Here is a 25576-nt window from a genome sequence, read left to right as displayed (position 1 = left end):
AAGTAATCCTTGCCACATGACAGGATAACGTTGAAGTAACATTTGGAATGAATCTGCTTGCGGTGGTACTTGTGATGCATGAGGTGGTGTTACTACTTGATGTTTTCTTGGCCTGTCAGGTGTAATTGCACTGTCCGTTGGTGCTTCACTCGCTGGCATAGGATATTGAGAACGTAAGTGAGCAGGAGGTGGCTCATAATAACCTCCTCTCGCTGCAGTTGGTGCAGCCAAAGATGGATTACTTCCAGCATTATATTGAGGTGGTGGTGGTGGTAGTCGTGTACCTCCATGAAGCATGTAAACCTGTGCAACTTGTGGACTGTCCGTTGTACGATCCTGAGGAGTTCTTGTACTTCTCCTTAATTCCAAAGGTGGACTATGACTATCTTCTATACCAGTTTCTAATTTGGGATCTAATGGTAAATGAGGAGATCTTGTTCCTGGAATATGATAAGCTATACGCGGAGTTAGAGCTTCCTGTTGGGCACGTAGATATTGATACTGTAACACTTGTGGATGCATGTAATGTGGAGGTAATTCGGCACCACGTGATAATCCACCATAATGATTCACGACGTCACTCTGCAAAAAAAAGAAAATTATATTACGTATCTTCTTATGTATAAGGACCCAAAAAGAAAATTAATACTAGAAATTCTTTAACTTCGTGCAATTTCAAATACTGTCATACGTTATATACAATTATTTTTCGATATTATCTGGTGTAAGTTAATAATAAAAATAAAAGAAGAAAAAAAATACCTGAGAAGCATTAGCATGATGATGAGCAGGTGGAGGCAATGGAGGACTCTGAGTACGATGTGGAGGCACAAGTCCATATTGAGCCCCCGGTGATGGAGCAGTACCTGCACTCCCATGCTAATAAAAAGCAGGCAAGTTGTTAGTTTACTACCGTAATTTTTTATACATATTATGTGATAAAGATTATTATTTTACTTACCATAGGTGCATCATAAGTTGGTATTGGTACTCCACGACTTTGAGGACTTGCAGTGGGTACCATAATGCAACCAGACATAGAGACTTCTACTTTAGGAGGTTCCATAGTACCAGTTACCTATAAGTAATTCGAATACGCATTTAACTAAACGTTCGAAGTATATATTATATATATATATATATATATATATATATATATATATATATATATATATATATATATGACTTTAAAATAAGAATAGACGTACTTGAGGTTTAGGCCCAGCTGGACGTGGGCAACCTACAGCCGCTGCAACAGTTTGTGGACCAACGAGATGTGGTTGCGTTGGAGGACTTGCAACTGCTCCAGTTACCATTGGTGGTACTACTGCTTGTAATAAATGAGTTTTTGGATTGAGCGGATGTGGTTGCCCATTTATACCTTTTGCTGTTACTGGCTGTGAAACTGGATGATGTATTCTTTGAGTTGGTGCAGATACAACACTAGCTGGATGAACATTGATTGGTAATTTTTGAGACATATTTATTATGGTGGATGGTTGTTGTTGTTGCTGTTTTGCTGCCTGTAGCAGATGTTGCTTAGGATTAGGTGGTACACCTGTATTATTAAGTACTGGTGACATTGGTTGTCCTTGCTTTCCATTCCCTGTACTCACTTGTGCCTGTTTTGTACATGGACTCAAATTAGGTGAGACCACTCTACCACCAGGAATTTGCAAATGGAGACTTTGTATTGCTTGAGTCGGTTGTTTAATGATATTTTGCACTACTGTCTGACTTGGTAATATTGGAACTACAGGCTTCGTAATAACGATTTGTTGTTGAGATTGAGGCTGAGATTGAGATTGTGGCTGAAGTTGAGATTGTGGCTGAAGTTGAGATTGTGGCTGAAGTTGAGATTGTGGCTGAAGTTGAGATTGAGATTGAGCCTGAGACTGAGACTGAGATTGAGACTGAGACAGAGATTGAACTTGAGGCTGTGGCTGTGGCTGCAGTTGTGGTTGAGTCTGAGCCTGAAGCTGAACCTGAGTCTGAAGCTGAACCTGAGGCTGAACCTGAGGCTGAATGTGAGGCTGAACCTGAGGCTGAATGTGAGGCTGAACCTGAGGCTGAACCTGAGACTGAACCTGAGACTGAACCTGAGGCTGAATCTGAGGCTGAACCTGAGGCTGAACCTGAGGCTGAACCTGAGGCTGAACCTGATGCTGAACTTGAGCCTGAAGTTGAGGTTGCGGTTGGGGTTGGGGTTGAGGTTGAGGTTGAGATTGAGGTTGAGTTTGAGATGGAAGCTGAGGCTGAGGCTGAGGCTGAAGCTGAGGCTGAGGCTGAAGCTGAGGCTGAGGCTGAGGCTGAGGCTGAGGCTGAGGCTGAGGCTGGGTAGATAATTTGCTTGCATTCAATACATGAGCTTTCAAACTCGTAGGTTTATTCTGTATAGTAGAAGTTGATACTGGTTGTGATGTAGCTACACTCGGTATTGTTGACATGGTTGTAACAGTTGTACATGTTGTAGATGATTGCACGACTGTAATGGTAGAAGTAGCTTGAATAATTGGAGATTGAGGCTTTGTAATAACACTAGCTTGTGACGATATCAGTTGATTTTGTATTGGTTGACAAGGTACAGTTTCCACAGGCTGCTCTTTTTTCGATTCTTCATTAACCGTCGCAATGGTATTATCGAATGAGGATTTTGATTGCATTGATTCATTGATTGAACTTTCATTGACTGTTACATTAGCACTTCGAATTTCGCTGATCGTTTTAGTAACAGTTTGTTGTTGATTAGCTGGTGTACTAACTGGTATATATTGGCCTTCCTCTGACTCTCTCATTGGTATTAACATTCCTGTAACTGGATCAATCAATGTTGTTGGTTCTAGAGATACAGATTTCTGTTCAGGTGGTGTCAACGTTTGATTGGTTTCTTCCACTTTTAGATTAGATTCTTCAGTCACAGTGTTTTCATTCTTATTCTCAAGCTTTTTCGATGTGGTAACAACCAATTTAATAAATTTCTCCTCTCCGCTATCGTCATTATTTTCAGAAGTCCTTCTTGTCACTTTACGACTACCCCTTGGTGATTTCCGTGGTTCGGTAACTTGTACTTTGGGTTGTGTAGTTTGTACATTGCGCGGTGAATTGTTGTGTCTAGTACTTCTTCTGGTAGTATGTATACTACCAACATTACCGCTCGATAAGTTCTTATTTGTCGATGCACGTACTACATCTTCGATGACGTCATCAACAGTATTCCTGCTGCCATCTTTTTCTGCTAATCTTCTAGACTTCCTTGTGTTAGTAGCTGGCGAAACTAATTCTTCCAAAGGTAATTCTTTAACAGTAGTATGTGGTCCAGATTTAATAGTGAGAATTAGACGAGGACGACCAGGATTGTCTTCTTCGCTGTCGTCATGAAATTCGTAAACGTCGGCATACGGTAATTTATGTGCAACATGATGTTTGCTTCCTCTAGACGTTCTTCCACCTCTTTTATGTCCAGCTGCTGCAGTAGTGGTTCTACCGCGTCTAACTCCACCTCGACTGCTAGCACCTCGTTTCGCTTTTGATCTACCACGACGACTCTTCGTTAATTCTGCCTCGCACGTCTCCACACCTTCGTCTTGATCGTCATTAACTGTTGTATTCTTTTTATTTTCCTCCTCGTTTGTTTCAGTTTCGAACCAATCGGATTCACTCTTTGCCGTCTCCAAAGAATTATTGTGAGTTTCTTGACTTTGTTGTAGATCTTCATCGCCATCGTTACCTTCGCCATCACACAAGGCATCCACTTTCTTTATTACACTTTCTATATTTACTTCCTTGGCCGACCAATAATCACTATCTTCTTTGCTATCAGTTGGGTCTTCTTTTGACACATCTATAGCAAGCGGATCTGTACTTGGTTCTTTCAATGGATCTTCGACCGGTTCTTCATCCAATTCAACCTCTTCATTTTCTTTTGTTACTACTTCTTCCTCCTCTTCTTCTTCCTCGTCTTCTTCCTCTTTCACTTCACTTACAACTTCAGATTTTATAGTTGTCTCATTCTCAAGTTTTGGTACAAGAATATTCAATACTTCTGTTTTTGGAACGCAAGACGTTAACTTTTCCGATTCAACAAATTCATGTTTCTCTTCCTTAGGTTTTATATCCGTCTCACATGACTGTTCTAAAGGTGGCTCTGTTTTTGGGATAGTAAATTTCATTTCTTCCTTTAATGTTGTATCTTCTTGCTTTATAATAACAGCTGGCTCTTGCTTAATAATTTCAATAGGTTGAGTTGATTGTATCGGCGGTGTTAATTGCATAGGTTGAGCAGTCTGTCCTATTTGTGACTCAGAATCTGCTGCTGATTTTTCTGTCTGTACTATACGTGGTTCTATGGATTCCCTTACATTGTCAGTCATCGAAGTAGTTGATACAGTCGTTGACACGGTCGTTGGTATGACTCTAGTTATTATTGATTGTGAGACTGCAGGACCAACAGGTAAATGAGACTTTGCAAGTGAAGCCGCTTGAGGAACAGGTGACATTCTTTGACAACTAGAGAAAGATACAGTTGTTTGTGGAATGATGCATTTGTCACCGCTCGTTGTGGATTGTACTGTTGGTGTTAATTGTTGGGATACTATTGGTACCACCGTTTTAATTAAAGATTGATTAGCAGAAGAAACTGTTGGTGGACCCAGACCATGCATCATAGATTTATGAACTATGTGAGATTGTCCATGTGCTATGATCACAGGACTAGGTGTAGAACAACGTGGTACATGAGTGGTTAAGAGTTGAGATAATTCTTGTTTAGGTCGTGGAGAAAGAACATTGTTATCTCCCGTTACGGACACTGGTATTTGTTTCTGAGATCTCGATTGTAAAGGACAATTTTCTGTAATGTTAGATGACTTTCCAAAAGCTGGACTAGACGTGCTTGCACTAATTTCAATTTTAGCCGTTTCAGGTATATACGTAGGTGGTTGATTAGGCGAAGGAACCTTTGGAGAAGTCGAGGCCTTGTTTGTAGATTCTGGTATAACAGCAGGTGATAATTTAGGCTCTTCTAATCTTTGCGGTGGTTCATTTGGATTAACTGAGAGTAATGTCTCTATTACAGACTTGTTCCCTAAAGCAGCAGAATCTCTTGAACTCTTGACTTGTATGCCTGGTGCCAATGGTGGTACTGGCATGTAAGGACGTGGTGGAATATTTAAAGTTAATGGTGGCAAACCACCTCGAGGATAACTTGGAGTAAGTGGTCTCAAACCAGCAGCATGTTGAATCACTGGTTGTTGAGTTGCAGCAGTTGAATAGATCTGTTGTACTGTTACCTCTGGTCTATGCGCAGAAATAGGAACACTCACTGCAATTCTAGTTGGTGGCGGTGAAGGCTTTCCAACGGTGGACACATGAGGACTCAATGCAGAATTTCGATTCCATTGTCCATTTGGTGAAAGAGGTTGTGGAATTCTCGGAGATAATTGTGATGGTATCAAAGGTGGTATTCTTGATGGAACGAGTGGTGGTAAAGGCGTTATACTTGATGGTGAAGACGACGATGGTGTTGAAATATTTTGCATTCTTGGAGAAGCTTGACGCATTGGTACCATTTGAGATTGAGGTGAAACTGGTAGTCTTTGATACAGAGGTTGTACACTAATCGTTGATGGTCTTGGACTGGCTGCCGAAATTCGTGAAGTTTCATTTGCGATCGGTACGTTACATGATCCCAACATCGGTTGTTTGTACGTTGGTGGCGATGATGTTGAAGTTCGATGGGATTGAGAAACTCTCTCAGGACTAGCTATTGTAACACCGGATTCGACCGTATCAATTTGTACAGTTTTTGTTGTATCACGAGATTTATGTTCATTGAGGTTCCAAGAATGTGCAATTACTGAATTCGGAGAGTTCTGCGATTTCGGAATTACAGGATTAAGTGGTAAACGAGCTTCCACCGGTTTCTCTGCTGCAACAATAGCAAGTGTCATCGTAGTTGGTGTTGTCTTTGTTGGTGATTTATAAAACGACGGAATATCTGGCGTTTTTGGTGGTTGAGTTAGATCGAAGTTCTCATAATTAGGATCTTCTTCAGTGTCTGTATCTATTTGAAGATCATGCTCGCTTTGAGGAGTATCAGGTTTCAGATCTTCGCCTTCGACTGCTGATGCATTCAAACTTTCAACTGCTTGTTGCATTTCCTCAACATCCTCTTGGGGTGCTTCAGCTGGAGGACCAGTTGTACCATCTACCTCATTGTCCTCTTCCTCTCCTTCGTAAGAGAAATCTTCGGTAGAACCACCGAAAGTTTCTTCTAACAACGCTGCAACGGCATCTTCTGTTTCTTCCTGAGAAATAGCGACTCTTGGTTTATCCTCATTTTGTACAGGTGGTGTTGTTGAAACAGAGACTTCCGTTTCGTCTCTACTGTTACGAGATTGGCAACCACTTTCACGTTCTTCAGGCTCCGAGATACTTTTAACTGCATTCTCATGAATAGTTTCATCAATTTCTATTCCAAAACCGGGTATAAATTTCTCTTTCTTCTTTTCAGGCTTCGGCGGTTGTTGAATGACACCGCTTACAATAGGAGTACTGATAGCTGAGACCGTTGATGTATTCGATGTTACGACTTTGGGTATGGGACTTAACAGTGTATCTCTAAGAGCTGGCAAAGTTGGAGACAACGTTTTCGGAATCAAAGGACTACTTGCTCTTGGAGGACTTGGATCTGCACCAAGATAAGGTAATTCACCGGTCTTTTCATGATGATGGTGATGATGATGATGATGGTGATGATAATCTTTCCGACTACGTTCTTCCTTCGATTTCTTACGTTTCTTTTTCTTTTCCTTAACCTTTTCGGGTACGGTAGTCGGTGTAGATGGTTCAACGCTATCATTATCATCGGTGAAACGGAAAACGTCGTGTTCATTGGACTCTGTACAAGCAACTGCGGATTTTGGTGAATTTGGTAGGCCTAAAAGTTTAGCCTCAATTTCTCGTCCAGCTTCAGCAAGATCAACGCTATTCTCATCTTCCTGATGATGCCTCTGTCGTTTCTTTTCTGTTTTTCTTCTAACTCTTTCAACGTCAAGAACTGGACTACGTCCACCGTCGCTGTCAGAAACATAAGCGTTATTTTCAGATGTCATATTACTGAGTCTATCAAAGAAGGTGTCTGAAGGTGGAGGATCATCAACGTCGTCAGAAAGCGGACCAAATATATCTTCCATTCTTTGGGAATCTCTAGCTTCTTGCCTATTCAATCTTTTCCTTCTTGCTTTAACCTTGTCTTCTCCGTTTCGTTCTCTTCTTTTATCTTTCTTCGTTCTCTGCTTCTTATCAGCACGCATCCTTTCTTCGGCATTGTCAATGGCTGTCACTGTTGTCGCCGTCGGTGTACTACTACTACTAATCGTTACAGATTCAGTTGCATGATTCGAACGACACTCTGAATCAGTCGATATAACGTTAGCCTTACTTTTATGATCTGTAGTTTCGGTAGATTCGAGCTTCGAATTCTCTTCGCTGGATACTGAATTTTTCTGACGCTTTTGTTTCTTTTTATGTGATTTCTTACGCGAATCCCTTTCGTGATTATTGACAACAATCGTTGGATGGCTCGTTTGGTATGCAACTCTTTCGTCATCGTCAGAAGTACGTACATCCTCCTTTGCATTGGTATGTACACTGTTAATAACAACGTTGGTGGTATCCAATGGATTTTGTTTCTCTTCTGTATCGGCAAAGCCAAGATCCACGTCACTTTCAAGAAATCTATCCGTTTTAACATTCTTTCGAACTTTATTGTTAAAGGATTCCTCTTCCTCGCTGGTGTCAGAATGAATTCGAGACCTTGATCCCTTTCTTGATAAAGACTTTGCTCTAGCCGAGTCTGATTCGGACGTAGCCTCATCCTCAGTTAAAGCTTTGCTGCTAACCGAATCACCATCCCAAGATGTACTTTGTTTCTTCTCTTCTCGTCTGGCACGGCTTTGCTTCAGCTGTGAAAACTTATCTTTCAAACGTACTTGACGTTTCTCCTCTTCCAATTTCTGCATATTTTTCGTCGAACGTGCCTTCACTTTATCGTACATACTGATGTAAGCTGGCTCATCGTCCACAATATCAAATATCGAATGTTTCTTGGGTTCGTCGCTATCTGTATCGGTTGCCGAAGGATGCCGCGCAACTTGCATATCGTGGGTAGGACCATCGTCAACGTCACTGTGTTGATTCGAAGAAGCCTGCTGTTGATGGAACTGCGACGGGTCCCTCGAGTGATTAGAACTCGTAGATGTTTGTTCGTTCGGTGAATTTGATTCATTACGTTTAGAGAGTTCTAATCTCGATAAAAATTCTTTGTCAGCTTCCTGACAGACCCTAGGACTACGTTCCCTCGATTCTTTTTCAGATCTTCTTTTACTTCTTTGTTTCTCTTTAACACTTTCTCTATTGTTTTCTCTATTCTCTCTATTGGATTCCCTAACATCGGTATGAGTCGTATCCCCCCTAGTATTATCTTGTACAGTACCAATGGATTCTTTGCTCTCTCTACTTTCCCTACTTTCTCGACTAGAACGATGAGAGTCATTGCGATGTTTGCGATCCTCCGATCTTCTATTTTGTCTAGGCCGATCTTTGCTGTCTCTACGATGATCAGAGATCTTCATACGTTTGGTATCATCCTCGGTGGGGCAATCTTGGGACGAACACCTACGTTTTATAGGTACCGGGGCCGGAGCAGCTGCAGCTGCAGCAGCAACAGCAGCAGCAGCAGCAGCAGCAGCAGCCTGTTGGATCTGAGACTGCGTTACCGATTGATGTAAATGATTATCGGTAGGTTGACGCCTACTTTCTTCGCGTTCACGCTTTTCCTTATCCTTTTCCTCGCGATCCCTTCTCTTCTCTCGTTCGACCTTTTCCTTCTCACGTTTCTCTTGATCTTCTCGCTCCCTTCTCTTCTCCCTTTCGTGTTTCTCTCTCTCCAATCTTTCCCTCTCCTCCTTCTCACGTTTTTCCTTCTCCAATCTCTCGCGTTCCTCCTTCTCCTTCCGCCTCTCTCGTTCCAAACGTTCCTTCTCCTCCCTCTCACGTTTCCTCTCCTTATCAAGACGTTCCTTTTCCTCCCTTCTCCTCTCCCGTTCCAATCTCTCCCTTTCCTCTTTCTCTCGCCTTTCCTGTTCCTCCCGTTCCTTCCTGAGACGTTCCTTCTCCTGTTTCTCCCGTTCCAAACGCAATTCACGTTCCTTCCTCTCCCGTTCCTCCCGATCTCTTCTCTCTCTTTCTTCGCGTTCCCTACGTTCCTGCCTCTCCTTTTCCTCCCGCTCTCTCTTCTCACGTTCCAACCGTTCCTTCTCTCTCCTCTCCTTCTCCCTGAATTCGTTCTCCTCCCTCTCCTTCTTCTCACGTTCTCGTTCCTCCCGTTCCCTTCTATCCTTCTCCTGACGTTCCTTGTCCAATCTCTCTCTTTCTCTACGTTCCTCATCCTTCTCCCTTCTCTCTCTCTCCTCTCGTTCCTTACGTTCCTGTCTGTCACGATCTTCCTTATCTCTTCGTTCCTGTCTTTCCCGATCATCCTTCTCCCTTCTTTCCTTATCCTCTCGTTCTCTCCTTTCGTACCTCGTTTCCTTGCTCTCTTTGAAATCTCTACTGTGATTATCAGTTTCATTGACATCATTGTTGCTTAAACCTTCTTTATCGTCCCTGTCTTTGCGATCAACTTCCTCTTTTCTCGATCTTCTCTGACAATCCTTCGCTTTACTGTGTTTAGAATCTCTACTATCCCTACCCTCTCGAGAATCTCTTCTCTCCCTACTATTGCTACTACTGCCAATCTCCTTTCGTAAACGAGCACGAGGTACATCGACCGAGGAAGAGGATAACGAAGACGTGCTGAACGTGGACGATATCGTGGAAGACAATGGCACCGAAGAGGAAACGGTTGTCAAGGAAGATTGATGATATTGACCGCCGCTCGATAAAGACTGCTGTTGTATCGTGCCTGACGAGGTAGAGGGGATCGATGTTGTAGATGTTGCTGTCGTTAAAATCATCGTCGTTGCCGTAATAACACCGGATGCTGCTGCTGCTGCTGCTGCTGCTGCTGCTGCCGCCGCCGCCGCCGCAGCTGCTGCTGTTGCCGCTGCTGACAAGGAAATTGTAGACGCTGCTGATATCGCGGAGGATGACGAGGAGGATGATGACGTTAAACACGTTAAAGAAGAAGAAGAAGAAGAAGAAATGGTAGAGGAAGAGGAACAGGACGAGGATGATGTTGACGAAGATATCGCCACTGACGACGACGAATTATTCAAAACTGTATTACTACTAGAAAGTAATCCTCGATTCGTCGAGGCGCTGAGGCTGTGAATACTACATACACTACTATTACCACTAAGAAGGCTACTGGCCGACCCTAAACCGCTACTATTACCACTGCTTGCTGCCGTTCCGCTACTTGCAAGACCGATGGGCAAAGAAACCGGTGGTAATTCCGGACTGACGGTTTTGATCGACGTGCCCGGAGTGATCGGTGTCGCTGGGGTTGGGTGTACACAATTGTGCTGCATCGTCGAGCGTGGATCAGTCGTTTTTAATACCAACGGAACCATGCTCGTCGAGAGCATCGTGCTACTACCACCGATGTGACTGCTCACAGAGGAGGTACTAGTCAGTTGCACCGGCGGATGACTAGGAAATGGATACTGCAGGCAAACTTTGCTGGTGCAACCCCCGCTAGAAGTTAGCCCAGCCGTGCTACCGATCATCGAACTGACGCCTATAACGCCCGTAAATTCTTTCGGTTCGTATTTTTCACTGAAGTTCTCCAGTCGTTTCGAATCCTCGTCAAAAACACTTCTTTTCGCGAGAACGGATTTCACTATGTCCGACGGTTGCACTTCATGTAGATCCAAGTCAAGGAGTTTATGTCGGAATTTAAAACGTTCCGAAGCGCTGGCGTCGAGTTTTGCCAAAGCATCGCCACCGGCTGCACTCAGAGCTCTCGAGCCCGACCACTTTTCATATTTCTCGTCGAGGGAACGTATTCTCTCTTCGAGACTAGGAGACTGGGGCGCCGTCTCGCTGTCGGAACTCGTTGGACTGGGGCTCAAATGTCTAGGCGGTGGCGAGGCTGGTGGCTGTGGTGCCGTACAAGGGCTGGCCGCAACCGAGAGCCCGCTGGCACAAGGTGGACTAGTGACTTTCAGACTGCTGCTACTCGACCGAGCATTACTGCTGTTACCGTTATTGTTGTTGTTGTTGTTGTTGCTGTTGTTGTTGTTATTGTTGTTGTTATTGTTGTTGTTGTTATTGGTGTTGTTGTTGTTGCTATTACTAGTGTTGTTGTTGTTCAACATCTGAGTCGCAAACCTTGGTAAAGGTAACGACAGAGGACCCTCGTGACTCCTTTCGCGAAATCTTCTTGGCTCGCTCGGCACGAGGTTCTCAGGTCTTTCATCGACAAGAGGCGTTCCTGGTCGTGATCCATCGTGATGCTCATGATGTCTAGACGTCAGAACGAAGAAGAAAAACAAAAAGTTAGAGATATCGCACATAGATCTAAGACGATACGAAAAACTCTTTCTCTCGTTCTCCCCATTCTTTCCTCTAACTTATTCAATCTCACCTGCTAGAAGTATCTCGACGACGCTTACAAGGTCCAGGACCCCTGCCATCACAGCTACTTCTTCTCGTACTATGATGCACCACCACTTTGCTGTCACTTACGCGTCTAACGTCCATGCCTTTTCTACCGGAATGAGAAGTTACCAACAACGATGCGATTTCAGGTTCATCGTCCTCGCATAATATCGTCGTTGAACTTCCATCCAACTTAACTCGTTTCTTAGGTGCGAAACCAACTTCGTCGCCGCTACTGTGACACTCCTCGAGCTGTTCCAATAAATGAACTCGCTCCTTTTGAAGATGCCTGATGTCAGGCGGAGGTAAAATAGGTGGCGGTGGAACAGGTGGCTCCACGCTGGTAACGACACTCTGGACGGCATGTCGTCGAGACGATGGGGGTGGTGGACAATCATCATCGTTGAGTTTACCGTCGCTCAGAACGCTGCTCTGATAGTCGTCGTGGCTCGCGCCGCTTCCCTGGCTGAACTCGTCGTAACTTCGAAATCTACGTGGCGTTGGGTCGTTGTAGTCGCCGTCGTAGTATGAATCTTGATAGGAACGCCTACTGCTACGCGACATCGCCGTTGGATGAGCAGGACTGGCCCCTGGAGTGCTACCACCACCGGAAGTACGAGAGTAACTACTAGTTGTCCTTGATCTTGGGGGTGTATCGTAACGCGTAAATCGACCGCTCGAATTTGACATTGTAACTGCTGATTCAAAGCTGCTACGCTCCCTCCTGTAATGAATCCTTTCAGTAACGCGTGAATTCTACTTTGTGCTCTTTATTTGGGGGTGACGATGATACTTAAAGCTAGATATGCATACATTAGTCATTATTAATTATACAATTTATACATTATAAAAAATATTGGTGAAAAAGTTCACATTAGACATCATAATTGCAAATATTTTTCTTTAAACGATTCAAGTCTTTTACCTTTTAATTGTATATACAATATTACATATATATATATATATACACACACACACATACACACACACACACACAAATATAATATATAATTATACATACGCAACATCGAAGGTTGTCGCCGGCGAAGGCCTGGTGTCCCAAGGTTTTTCACCAGCAACTCCTTGTCTTTCCAGATGTTCATAAAAAGTTTCCTGGCATTCTCTGGACGCGAAATCCACTTGAAGACGACGTCCACGAAGCGCGGCTCCTCTCATTTCCTTCACAGCAGCCTGAGCGCAGCTTATTTGTTCGAAGAAGACTAACGCATGGCCACGTTCACGATCCACCACGATTTGCGTTATAGAACCGAACTGATGGAACTGCATGTTCAAGTATTTTTCTGACATGCAATCTATAAAATGAACACGTACACATAATTTACTTATTATTATATTACAAATGCATGTGCATCAGCATGACATAACGATCACACATTTAATATGCAAAATGTTGGGATTACCTCCTATACCATCCACCCAGACGCAAGAAGTGGGCATAGATTTTCCAAATCCAAGTTTGATACGATTCGCACCTAGGTGTTCGCCATCCATAGATCTCATGGCCTTAACGACACTACCGATATCCGAATACTGACAAAATGCATAGCTCGAAACAGCGCCTTGCTTTTTGATGTCAATTTCCTGCGAAGGCAAACAAAAAGGGATACATTTATATAAGATGAAGAACTTGATGAATAATGAAAAGTGGCGACGATGCAAACCGATCCTCCTGGACTTACTATAATTTCGCCAAAAGGCTCAAAGTGTTTCCTGAGTTCAGACGCAGTTACATCTTTTTCGAGATTCCCAATAAAGAGCGTCCTCGTTGCTTTAGGATGATACTCGTCTAGTTCGGCCTCGTACGGCCTAAACTCGTTGTCCTCGACGTCGTATCCTTGATAAGGCGCAACTTCGATCTTGCAACCGAAAAATAGTTTGTCATGAGAGACTTCCAGGGCTTTCTCAACGTCCTCGGGTTTCTTGAAGCAGACCAGAGCGTATCTGTCGCCCGCTGCACCGACAACCTTCACCCACGTGACCTTCCCATGCTTTTTATACTCATGGAAAAGGCCATCCTTGAGGGAAGTGTCGCTGCTACGAGCAGGAAGGTTCCGTACGCAGATTGCCAGTGGCCTGCGATCTTCGGTGACTGCAACAGCATTTCCAGCACGATGCGGTGAACTACCTGGTGACGTGCTTGCGGCGGACGTGCTACCGGCGGAACTGCCGCTTCGACTACTACTGCTGCTACCGGAACGACTGCTACCGCTCGGTGAGCTACTACCGCTTCGAGATTTTCTACGTTGCTTCTTGTGTTGTCGGTGGACACTGCTGCTACTACCACCTCCGCCTCCGCCACCTGTTCGTATTATAATAAAAGAGATTAACGCACACAATAAATCAAAGAAAAATACATCGGTCTATAAAATAAACTCGAAGAAACGTTTGATTTATAAATTTTACCTGGCTCATCCTGGTAGGAATCATTGGTAGCCGGCGAAGGTGGTGGTGGTGCATTACTATATCTCGATGAAGTCGTCGACTCGTAGGCAGAGGACCAGGAAGACGGTGCCCGATGACGATCTAAATGGGGCGGGGGTGGCGGCCCGGAGCCGTAAGGGCCTGTCCTCGGGTAAAGCCGATCCCTCGCCCTGCTCGACGTCACGTGGTAAGAGCTACCAGGTGGTGGACGTCCACGTGGTATATAGCCACCAGGTTCACCGCTGTTAGGATCCGATGGATGGCCTTGAACGACGACGACGCCGCTTCCGGTGCTGCCGACGCCGCCACCGCTCCCGGCATTGCTGCCACCGCCTCCACTGCCGGCACCCCCGCCGCCGCTGTAGAAACCCCCATGGGAACCTCCGTGCGAGCTACCGTGTGAACTTCTCGACTCGACGAAGCTACTCTCGCTGCCACCGCCACCGACAATGACGCTGCCGCTGACGCCGACGCCAACGCCGCCCCCGCTGCCACTGCCACCGCTGCCGCCGACGCCGCTGCTAACGCCAACTGCGTTACCACCACTGCCTCCGACGACTCCGCCGACTCCGCCGACGACGCCGCCACCAGATCCGACGATACCCCCGCTACTTCCTCCGACGACGCCAACACCACCCCCGACACCACCGACGCCTCCTCCACCTCCGCCTCCGGCACCACCGCCGCCACTCGAGCCATGATCCTCCGAACTTCTGAAACATACCAAGTCGAACTTAGTCTAGCCTGATGCTAGAGATTCCTCTTGTTTTGTTTCCTTGCTTGCACGAACGTGATCGTTATGCCTAAAGTGGTTTGTGTATTCACGTGATCACGATGCCAAGTGTTTCGTTAAACGAGCCAAATCTTTTATTCCCTACTCATAATGTTTATATCGCCTAAATGAATTTTCCCATATGCATTTTTAATCTTCATCTTTTATACGCATATTTCTGTATGCAAGAGCCAATGCTAGTACTAACGTAACCTCGTCAACTATAGAAAAAGAAAAAGGAAAAAAAAGAAAAGAAGATGGTCGATGCGAGATGCGAGTCATGTTCGAAGGAAAGAAAAAAAGATCATCCGCCTGAGATTATCCATGGCGATGCATCAAGAGGATATCCGCGATGGGACAAGTTCTTCATTGTAAAATCCAACGCCGAAGGACAAAACTTTGCGCGTGTCACGTCGGTCACGCCAAAGAAGATTCCAAATCGTGACACGGATGTGGAAAGCCCCAAGAGAGAAGAGATTTCGAAACGTTCTCCTGCGGCTACTGATCTCTAACCAATCATCGGGGAGACACGTTATTCAAAGAAGGCTATCGGTGTTGTGGTTTGTGAAAGAGAACCAGATAGGAGGTTAGGATTTGGTTAAGGAAAAACGAGTTCTATGATTACCCTTGGCTAGTCCTAACCTCAAAGAATCTTTTAACAAATTCGTTATTCGTTCTGTCCCATTAAGGTTCTCTGAAAGAAGAAAAGAGAAAGAAAGAAAGAAAGAAAGAAATCACATTGAAAAAAATGTTCAAGGAATACCGTCGAAAGGATACAATTTCTCTTTTTCAATCTTAAGGGATATTCTCACTGAATCGAAATATTTCCCCGAAATATACATTCTATCGCATATAATGTAGACGCGCATTCGTGTTTGCACTATGCATCTACGTTCAATATAGTATACAGAGGGGAAGAAGGGGGGGTGCGGGGGGCAAGGGTTAATCGTAGCTTCTTGCATGTGTCGTGACTTGTTTGGCATGCACGGTATGGGCACAATAATATACTCGATAAGATATTTCTAGAGTCGTATCGGCATACCTCTTAGCGCATGCGCATTGACGAAAGAAAGGCAGGGTCACGACAAATTAGTCTAACGCCTTATTTATCTACAGCCAAGTTCTCTCTTTTAACCTATACTATGATTCTCTTTCTCCACCTTTCACGACGAGCGTGTGTGTCGCCGTCGCCGTCTCCTCCTCCTTATAATACGTTTCACTCGATCGTATTAGAAAAATTTCGTCGAACTATCGATTCTTATAGAGAAATGATAAGCCTTATATTTATAAGCGTCTGATTCATAAGTGGATTGTAAACCTTGAATGCGGTGATAAATATTAAACAATGACGTCATCCTCTTAGCGAAGTTTGCACGAATCACCAATGATTACGTTACGATCAAAGTTCGAATGTCTCTTGAAAGAATAAACAGACCTACACGTATTCCGTAAATAAAAAGAGAGAGAATGAGAGAGAGAGAGAGAGAGAGAGGGGAGGGGGAAGGGATCGTACATTCCTAACTACGGCACTGACGGTTCTCCCCTCCACCTCCATCTACCGCTCATTCTCTCTCTCTCTCTCACTCTTTCTCTCCTCCCTCCCACTCTTCCCACCAGGCCCTGAGCATCCTCCATAACGTCGTACGCCCTCTCCCTTGTCGTCACGCTTCGACGTACCGTCACTCGACAACGAAACGCGTGGCAACGTCGCCTTCTTCATCGTCATTTTCTTCGACAATACCCCGTCCGTCTATTCGTCTGTCCGTTCGTCGGTCGTCGTCGTGTCTTCGAAATCGTCACGGTCGTCTAACTTTTCATGGAAATGCAACCACCATTACTACACTTCGGCGAGACATTCCTCTAAGTACGTGCAATAACCCAACTATGTTTCTTTCCCCTAACCCTTTCCTTTCTTCCTTCCTTCCTTTCAGTTAAAAGATATTATTATAAGATCTCTAACTAATCTCTATGTGAGACGACTCTTCTCTCCTTCCTAATAGTTCTCTCTTTATGAATTAATTATTCCACACGTAAAAAGAAAAAAAGAAAACAGGAAAACCTTAAAAAAAAAACTCGAGTCCATCAAATATACTACGCGAGTCAATATGACAGTGAAACATTGGAGAAACTACCATAGGTATCTAAAAAATTATTCATTTATAGTGAGGAAAGTAATTAATAAAAGAAGCTCTTATTATTACGTATCGCTATGTGTGGTATAACACCAACTAGGAAAAAATATCGCAGTATATATACAAAGCAGTATATATATATATATATATATATATATATATATATATATATATATATATATATATATAACGAAATGGTAGGTAAGACAAACAAATGATGAAATTTCCTTTATAGAACGAGATATATCTCGGGGTCGATGTTAAAAACGATAATAAAATTCATTACTCGTAGGGTACCGACGGTCACGATAAAGTCGAAAGCTACAATTTTTCCAGGAAATACTTTCACGAGAAATCGATTAGTACGGTGTTGTCCGTGACGCAGTTCAAAAGAGAAAAATATATTTTTATCGAATTCGATATAACTCGATCGATATGTCTTTCCCCAGTTTGATAAGGATTATAATTATCATCATAATCATAAAAATGATTTCAACATTATTATCTCTATCTACTTAAAGATGTCTCAACGTTTCCATTAATTACAAATACATATTATGAGCTGTCCGTATGGTCCTATGATAAGGAAAGGATAAATGTTGATAAGGTCATACAATTTTTCACAATTTATCTTTTCAATAACAACAATTCGTACTTGCTTTTTAATATACACGATGCACCGTCTTGCGAACGACGACGACGACGACGATGACGACGACACTTAGCACTTATATTTAATCCAAATTCACTGTAATCCAGCACTGCATCCATTGGGTAAGTCGTCGACATGTCGAATAAATGAGTTTCACTACATTTCCTTTTTATTGCACTGGCATCGCTTTTACACATCGTATTGCAATATTTTTAGTCTCGTATTGAATATTATGAATATCCAAAGGTATATTGATATAATTAAATAGAGGGGATTAAGAATATAAGGAATTATACATAAGGATGGGCAAAGACCATATGACAAAAACAAAAAAAAAAAAAACGAAGAGTCACCTAATACGTGTAATGACGTTTCAATGTCGTTTTACCTGCTTCCGGTATAACATGCGATTTAATCGATTCCCTGCGACGTGACTCATCATAAAGTGGTTTTTGCACATACATACCGAGAGAAGGGACGTACACATATAGAAGCTATTCGAAATGTACAAAAATATCGTTATCGGGGTTCTCTTGTCACAAGAACAACACGTACAGCGATAGGAGGAGAAGACATTGCTTTTAAGATTTTACGTTCACGATCCATGATTCTTATCTATATTTGGTTATAATGATACGTTGATCATTATGAATCATCCATCATGGATCATTATGGAGGATTAAAAATTCTGATCCCGCATTCATGTTTATTTCAAATTGTCTGCTGAATTAACTAAACTGAGAAGTTAGGTATGCCTATATTAAACATACCCATAATAGGTATAAGCATAAAATGGATCCATATATATTATCCTAGGGCATTGCATAGTTTAGCAAAAGAAAAAAATAAATGAACAAGATCCCGCCGTATCTCACCCGTGCGAGGGAAATCTATGTTGAAGATGCTGGGGCTCGTAGTACTGTGTCGTAAGGGCTCGTTCGTCCAAAGTGTGCTCAGTCGCGTGAGCCTTCGCTGCGGACTTGATATCCATGAACGCCACCGTCGCGGAGGCGCCCCCGGTGTTAATCGAGGAACCGCCGCCCCCGCTGCCACCGCCGCTGCCGGAACTGGAACCGGAACCACCCTCGTTGCCCTCCCCGAGGGAACCACCGGAACCTCCGTCCACAGGGCACACCTCGCCCCGCGGCAGCAGCTTGACGCTCTGCACGCGTCCATACCTATAATCGGAGAAACATAATCCATTTATTTACAATCATTTTGAACAAATAAATATTATTTCATTTTTTCTTTTCTTTTTCAAGACAAAATATGTTCGTTTGTCTGATCAGTGGACAATATAAGTCGAAATCTTTCTCACCGTTATTCGTTAATTTTTCATTCGATAGAACAAAAGCAAATGGAATCTACAGTATATTTATCCTAAACCTTCCCTCCCACTCGCGTACTAAAGTCATCCCAACAATTGTTCATCGTTAAATAATCTTTGGAAGAAGGAATTGGTGATTTGCATATTTATCAAAAGGAATCTTATTATGTCGTAGTTAAATGATAGCGATTAGCAGACCGAGAGGTTAGTAGATGGGAGGGTAGGTGGATTGGATTGGGTGGAGCAATGAACATGAAAGCAAACGTTCTTCCAACGATATATACGATCGGTTGAGTCATCGTACGAGTTGAAGTGGCATATTCCAACGTAAAAGTTCAAAGGAACTCGAGAATAAACGGGGATGTAGGAGGAGGGAGAGGAGAGATGGGGAATAGGAACGGAGAGAGAATGTTTTTCTACAAATATGTCGCATCAATATTTCAGCATCGAACGAAATAGAGTAGGCAACGAAATAAAAGAAAAGAAAAGAAAAGAAAAGAGGAGGAAGAAGACAGGTACAAGCAGCAGGCAAACAGGCAAGCAAGCAAGGAAGGAAGGTAAGGCAGGCAAAGTCCGTGGAGCGTTTCCATAGGAGTAGAGGATGCGGAGAAGACGACAGTGCACGACGAGAGCTGGCAACGTTGGACGGGATATAATACTCTGGTCGGCGAACGGCAACAGCGCAAAAGGGATCCTCGTTGAGAGAGATCGTTTGGGATTTCGAAGAAGGGAGGAGACCCTGTAATCCTCTGCCCGTAGAAACCTCTCGCGATACCCGACACGAGAGCGGAGGAAATTAAGTCGAAGGAAGAGAAAGACGGATAGAGGTTAGAGAAGGTAGAGATGGCAAAGAACGAGGAGAGAGAGGAGGAGGTAGTGGTAGAGGTGGAGATATAGATGGGAGAGAGGAGAGGCGGGCGAGGTTAGGGGGGAAAGGGGAAGAGAGGAGAGAGCGCACGCGCGCAAAAGCATTTGCGCGCGGGTTGAAAGAAGCCACGGAGAAGGGCAAGGAGGGGAAAGAGGAGAAAGGAGACACCGAGACGAGACCTCGATCGAAGTCTTCCTCCGGCGGCGCATTCAGATCCGTACGGATAAAAGCCCTTGCGGATGTTTTTGCAGAGCGGCCATGACGGCACCAGCCTTTCCCTCGCTTCGTAGAAAGAAGATAAACTTATATGTATATATTTCATGTATTTTACCGAGTTGAAACGTGCGTACAAAAGAAGGAAGTATATCGAAATGCTCGAGGGGATATATGTATATATATATTTGAGAAAAGGAAGAGACTACTTCAAAAAGAAGAGGTGCATGTACGTAAGAGACTAAAGTATAGAGAGAGAGAGAGAGAGAGAGAAGCAGAAAATGGCGTCGGTAAAGGTTACCCACCATTAACGTTTAGTCACCGTCGACGTGTACCTTCCAGACAGTTAGTTCTTTTTATTTTCTTTCTTTCTTTTCCTTTTTCTTTTTTCTTTTTTATTTTATTCCTCCAAAGAGAGCTCGCGGAATATTGTATCTTGTATAAAAATGAGAGAAAAAAAAAAAGGAGAATTTGTAGAAAGAGGTTGGTTGCTCTCGGTGAGAATAATACACGAGTATGGGTATAACGTCCATCGATGATGACGAGGTGGTGGAGAAAGAGAATGGGAGGAGAAGGGGAAAAGGACGAGGAGGTGGGAGGAGGAGGAGGAGGAGGAGGAGGAGGAGGAAGAAGAAGACGAACGAGAGAATGACGGCGTAGTTCCCTCGACGCAGAAATAAGGGGAGATTGGGGTGCGGTGGTGTGGGGTGGCCTGGGGAAGAAGCAGGTTCTCTCTCATTCTTTCTCTCTTTCTTTCTCAAGAGAGAAAGAGAGGGAGAGGGAGTGCGCAAGGAGTGGGGATAATCGTCGATAAGAGGATGAAAGGGCCATGGTGATTGGTCGAACGGTAAGAGAAGAGCGATGCGCAGACGCAGCATCGAAGGCTCGACTTTTCTCAGCGAGTCGATCGGCCGATCTCGCGCGAGTTGCACGTACTACTCTGTTCGCTCTCTTTAAAAAAAAGAAAGAAAAAAAAAGGAAAGAAACCGATTTGATCGAGTAAACTTCCGATATATTCTTTTCCCTTTAACAACAACAACAACAACGACGCACGAAGATATTTTATCCATACTTTTTTTTTTTTTTTTTCGAAGTATCGATAATATTAGCGCAGTCGTATCATAAAAAAAAGTCCGTCGAAATTGTCGTTTTCATTGCATCTTACGGTATTTTTTTTTGTTTTGCATTTTGTTCCTCTTGATAAGGAAGAAAACAAAAGATTTAAAGAAAGAAAGAAAAAAAAATTGGATTAATGAGGGACACGGATAGAGAAGGAGAGAACATATGCCTTGTTGGAAAAGGGTCGAGAAGAGGGGGAAGAGAAGATTTGCGAGATAAAATGCAACATATTCGGATTATTTCAACGTCCGTAAAGAACAAGAGAGAGAGAGAGAGAGAGATCATTTTCTCTAGGGTTCTTAGAAAAAACCAGAACCGAAAGAGCATGGTGTATTTTTCTTTTTATTTTTTTATTATTATTATTCTTTCTTATTTTTTCCGTTACACATTTTTTCTATACAAATCCCTGTACTATTTCGTAATAACGTTTTTTTAAAAGGGGACATTGCTACGGGTTCTCTGACACCTTCGAAACGAGACATCGCGAAAAACAGCGTCGGGTTCCATAATCTTTTTCCCCATTTTTTCTTTTTTTTCATATTTTCTTTTTTATTTCTCCCTCTCTCTCTCTCTCTCTCGTTCGTACATCTCGGAAGTCCGTTGTTAATGATCGAACATCGTGGGCGTGGTTCCTCGCTAAAGCGTGTGATCCGATTCGCAGATGGGCCGATGCGCAATTACGTCGTTGCGTCGCAAGTTTCTCTCTACAGTTCTCGGCTTGACGACGACGACGATGGTTAAAGAGGAAAAGAAACGAAAAAAAAGGGAGAGAGAGAGAGAGAGAGAATTTAATTAAAAAAAAATCATAAGATCTTTTTTGAAGGTCTCGATGATAGTCTCATATCTCTCTATCTTTCTCTCTTGTAATATATCCTCTTTTTTTATTTTCGAAAAACAAGAAGAGAACATAGAAAAACTGTGTGTTCTATTCCCTTCGCTCCTCTCTAAGCTAAAAAGCTAGTAATAATAATATAAAACGTCCTCAGGAAGATCTTTCTCTATCGATTGAAGAACGAACTTATCTTAAAAATACGTGTGCCTTTAACTAATTAAAAAAAAAACTAACAAACAACGTACTTCAGAAATGTATACATATATATATATAGTTCTAGTTTGTGAGGTTTAATACCCACAAGCTGAAAGACCTCGAATCGATAGTTCAAAATCGTGCAATGTGTATGCAATAGGAGTGCTGATTAAGATCAAAACGAAATAGAAAAAACGAGCCCTCACCAACCCTACCCTTCCCTTCTCCACCGAACAATTCAACTCCTTTCAGATAAAAAAAAAATGTAAGCTTCTTTCAATCGTATTTTCGAAAAAAGGGGATGATTATTAACGCGGGGGCGGGGAAAAAAGGGAGGACTAAAGTCTGGAATTTTTTTCGGTTTCATTGCTACGACAACAATTGAACAATGTGAAAAACTCTCCAGTGTGCTGCTGGGCGCTGTTGTTGCTACTGTTACTGCTGTTTCTCTCTTTCTTTCGTCGGGAAAAATTTCACGCGAAATTCTTCAAAAAAAGAAAAGAAAAAAAAAGAAAAAGAAGCCGTTCGATTCGTCGCAGCTGCAGGGTTCTCGAACCGCACCAAATGAACGAACGAACGAACGAACGAACGAGAACGAGAACGAACGGTTAGAAGGAGCGATAGCGTTCTGCGTCGCGGTCGCGTACCTTCTTTCACTCTACTCTTCTCTCTTCTTCACCCCTCTACTCTCTCCATCACTACAATCCCAATCCCTAATCCCCTCTGAACCTCTCACGTTCCGTCAGCAAAATAAGAAGGCATACAAGGGAGCGGCGGTACATACGATCGAAGGCACTCGAGGAGAAGTTTCTCTCTCTCTCTCTCTCTCACGACGAACGAAGGAGAGCATTTACGAACACGCACGAACAACACACATCGGGCGACGTCGTCTTTTTCCGTGGTGCGTCGTGCGAATACGTAGAAGAGAAGGAAAATGGAGGAAGGTTGCTTTGCTGCTGCTGATGATGAGGCTGCTGCTGCTGCTGCTGCTGCTTCTGCTGTTGGGGTAAAGAGGGGAAATCGAGTGCCACGGTGGCTGGCCGACTGGCTGGCGAAGCGAACCGTGAACCATGTCCCCCCCTGCCTCTTCATCCTCTCCCACCTATCCCCCATCAAACAAAACCTCTTCTCTCTCTTTCTCTCACACCATCCTACTCTCTATCTATCCATCTATCTATCTATCTCTCTTTCTCATTCTTCTTTGCTCACTGCTCGCGCGTCAAGGAATTTTACTCGCACGGCGGACTTGCTCTATAGCAGGGCTTCTTTTCTCTTCTCTTTTTCTTTTTTCTTCTTTCTCTCTCTCTCTCTCTCTCTCTCTCTCTCTCTCTCTCTCTCTCTCTCTCTCTGTCCGACGAATGCAAGACGAACTCTTGTCCTCGGTTTAACAAGACAAGAATATATATAAATATATATATATATGTATGTACATATACGTATATATATATTCCTGATCTTTGTGTAGTACCATGTTCAGATATATTCTCTGTAGGTCAGAACGGGTATGCTGAATTGAGGATTCAAACGGATTATTCTTTCAACCATTTCTCTTCTTTTCTTAGATGATACATGATAATATTACGATGTAACGAGGTCTCTTTCAAATAGGAAGAAAAAGAAGGAGAAAAAGAAGGATGGATTTGGATATAAGAATTCGTAAGTTTATGTGCAAGAGTTTTCTTGTATTTGTGTATGAATCTTCTTATATAGTTCGATCTTGTTTGCAATTTAATTATTTTACACGCGACATAATCTCCCGCCCGGCCGCCATTTTGTGTTGTGTTCCGTCTAGAACGTTGGAGACGCGGCTTGAAACGAGTTGAAAAAAGAAAAGAAAAAGAAAAAGCACGAGCTTCAAACGAACGCACAGTGCGAATAATTTTATTTGAAAAAGATGAATGTCTCTTTTTTCTTTTTTTTTTTTAGATATATACATATGTTTCATAAAACTACATAAAAAAAATGGGGAAACGACGAACGAGCGTTCGTTAACTTTTAAGAGCGTTGCTCTCTCGTCTTTCACGAGCAAGCATAAATCATAAATCTCTTCACATCGAATATGTATGTATATATGCTGTGTACACACACACACACACACACACACACACATGTATGTATGCATATATACACATACACATACAACCTAGAAAATAAATTTCCTAGGAGAATCACAAAACGTGCTATGATCGAAAACGTTGAGAGTGCTTGGACCAATCGTTCGTCTTTCTACGTTTGAAACAGGAGACGAACAGGAAATCAATACATCGGTCCACGGTTAAGAGTTGAGGGTGAGAGGGGTGAGAGGGGAGGAAAAGAGGCGCAGGGGATGAAGAGAAAGAGAGAGAGAGAAGCGTATAGGACAAAGCATACAAGTAAAAAAAAAGGGAAAGAAAAATTCTCCTTCCGTAAATTTATCAACGTTAGTTAGGCAGCACACAATTGTAAAAGTATTATATTATCAGTAGTACGTTCTCATCCTCTGGTTAATTTCAAATACATATCGTACTTTAATCATCGCACGTGTGCGCTTTCATATCTCATATAAACGATGATAAAATATATTCCGATGACGCGTCAATAAACTTTCCTATACACGGCATAACCTCAACAAATATCATTTTCTTCCTCGTATATATATATATATATACTACTCGACCCAAAAATCTAATACCTTTATCGATTGAATTCATTCGATCCCGTTAATGATACTTTACTGTTATATTTCAACGTATATTATTCCGTATAGAAAATATTCTGTAACATTCTCGAGGATTTATTTTACGTGACTCTTATCCGACATTATCTTTCATCGAAGGGGGAATCCATTTTTGTTCGAATTATTAATTACAAAATGGCGGTTAACAACATTCTTGCGCAATGTTAAAAGAAGAGAGAAGAGGAAAAAATGAAGCAAAACATGCACGACTTTTTTTCGTCGTCGCATGTAATAGAAATACTTGAAATGGAATGGATGATAATAATAATAATAACAACAATAATAATAACAATAAAACAAAAGCAAAAGAAATATTCGAGAATCAATGAATTTGGAAAGTTCTCGTTTGAAGTTTCCGATGTGAGGGGCAATTCTCGTGGCGAGTTTACAACGGATGAATGGTTAGCGATTCTACGAAAAGAAATGTGAATAAAAAGAAAACAATGCGGGAGCAGCACCACGCAGCGACAACACGTCGACGTCGTCGTCGACGACGACGACGACGACGACGACGACGATGAGGACTATGAGAGAGAGGGAGAGAGGAAGGCTTTTGTTCCCTCGTAGTTTCCCCTCGATGCTCCTCGTCTTCTTCTCGTATCCAGCGCTCTGGCTCTTTTCAACCGAATAAAAACATCGTCCGGTACCACAAAGACGTTGGTACGATGGGCCCCCGGAAACGTTAAGGGGACGAGAGCTGGAAA

The 25576-nt window shown here is 43.0% G+C and overlaps 1 protein-coding gene and 1 long non-coding RNA gene across 4 annotated transcripts in view; one reads left to right on the top strand and one right to left on the bottom strand.

Moving 5' to 3' along the window:
* The window catches only part of LOC124429839 (protein split ends-like), a 66898-nt gene that overhangs the window by 1930 nt on the left and 39392 nt on the right, over positions 1 to 25576 (bottom strand). The window contains exons 2-11 of one of the 3 annotated variants that reach the window (XM_046975552.1): positions 18478 to 18780; positions 14029 to 14759; positions 13305 to 13924; positions 13026 to 13206; positions 12626 to 12917; positions 11591 to 12340; positions 1209 to 11469; positions 962 to 1078; positions 763 to 879; positions 1 to 582 (exon numbers count right to left, since the gene is read on the bottom strand). The exon at positions 1 to 582 is cut by the window's left edge and continues 171 nt beyond it. In XM_046975552.1, coding sequence (XP_046831508.1) covers positions 1 to 582; positions 763 to 879; positions 962 to 1078; positions 1209 to 11469; positions 11591 to 12340; positions 12626 to 12917; positions 13026 to 13206; positions 13305 to 13924; positions 14029 to 14759; positions 18478 to 18780 — 13954 coding nt within the window. The remainder of the gene's footprint in view (positions 583 to 762; positions 880 to 961; positions 1079 to 1208; positions 11470 to 11590; positions 12341 to 12625; positions 12918 to 13025; positions 13207 to 13304; positions 13925 to 14028; positions 14760 to 18477; positions 18781 to 25576) is intronic. The other 2 variants (XM_046975555.1, XM_046975553.1) reach the window with 2 other exon arrangements.
* On the top strand, positions 18922 to 24753 carry LOC124429840. Its single transcript, XR_006943566.1, has 2 exons — positions 18922 to 23812; positions 24083 to 24753. It is a non-coding gene; the product is annotated as an uncharacterized LOC124429840 (long non-coding RNA).

This window comes from Vespa crabro, chromosome 16, assembly GCF_910589235.1.
Source record: "Vespa crabro chromosome 16, iyVesCrab1.2, whole genome shotgun sequence".
NCBI classification, from domain to species: Eukaryota; Metazoa; Arthropoda; class Insecta; order Hymenoptera; family Vespidae; genus Vespa; species Vespa crabro.
Note: the sequence above shows the minus strand (reverse complement) of the source record. Positions and strands in the feature narration are given on the sequence as shown.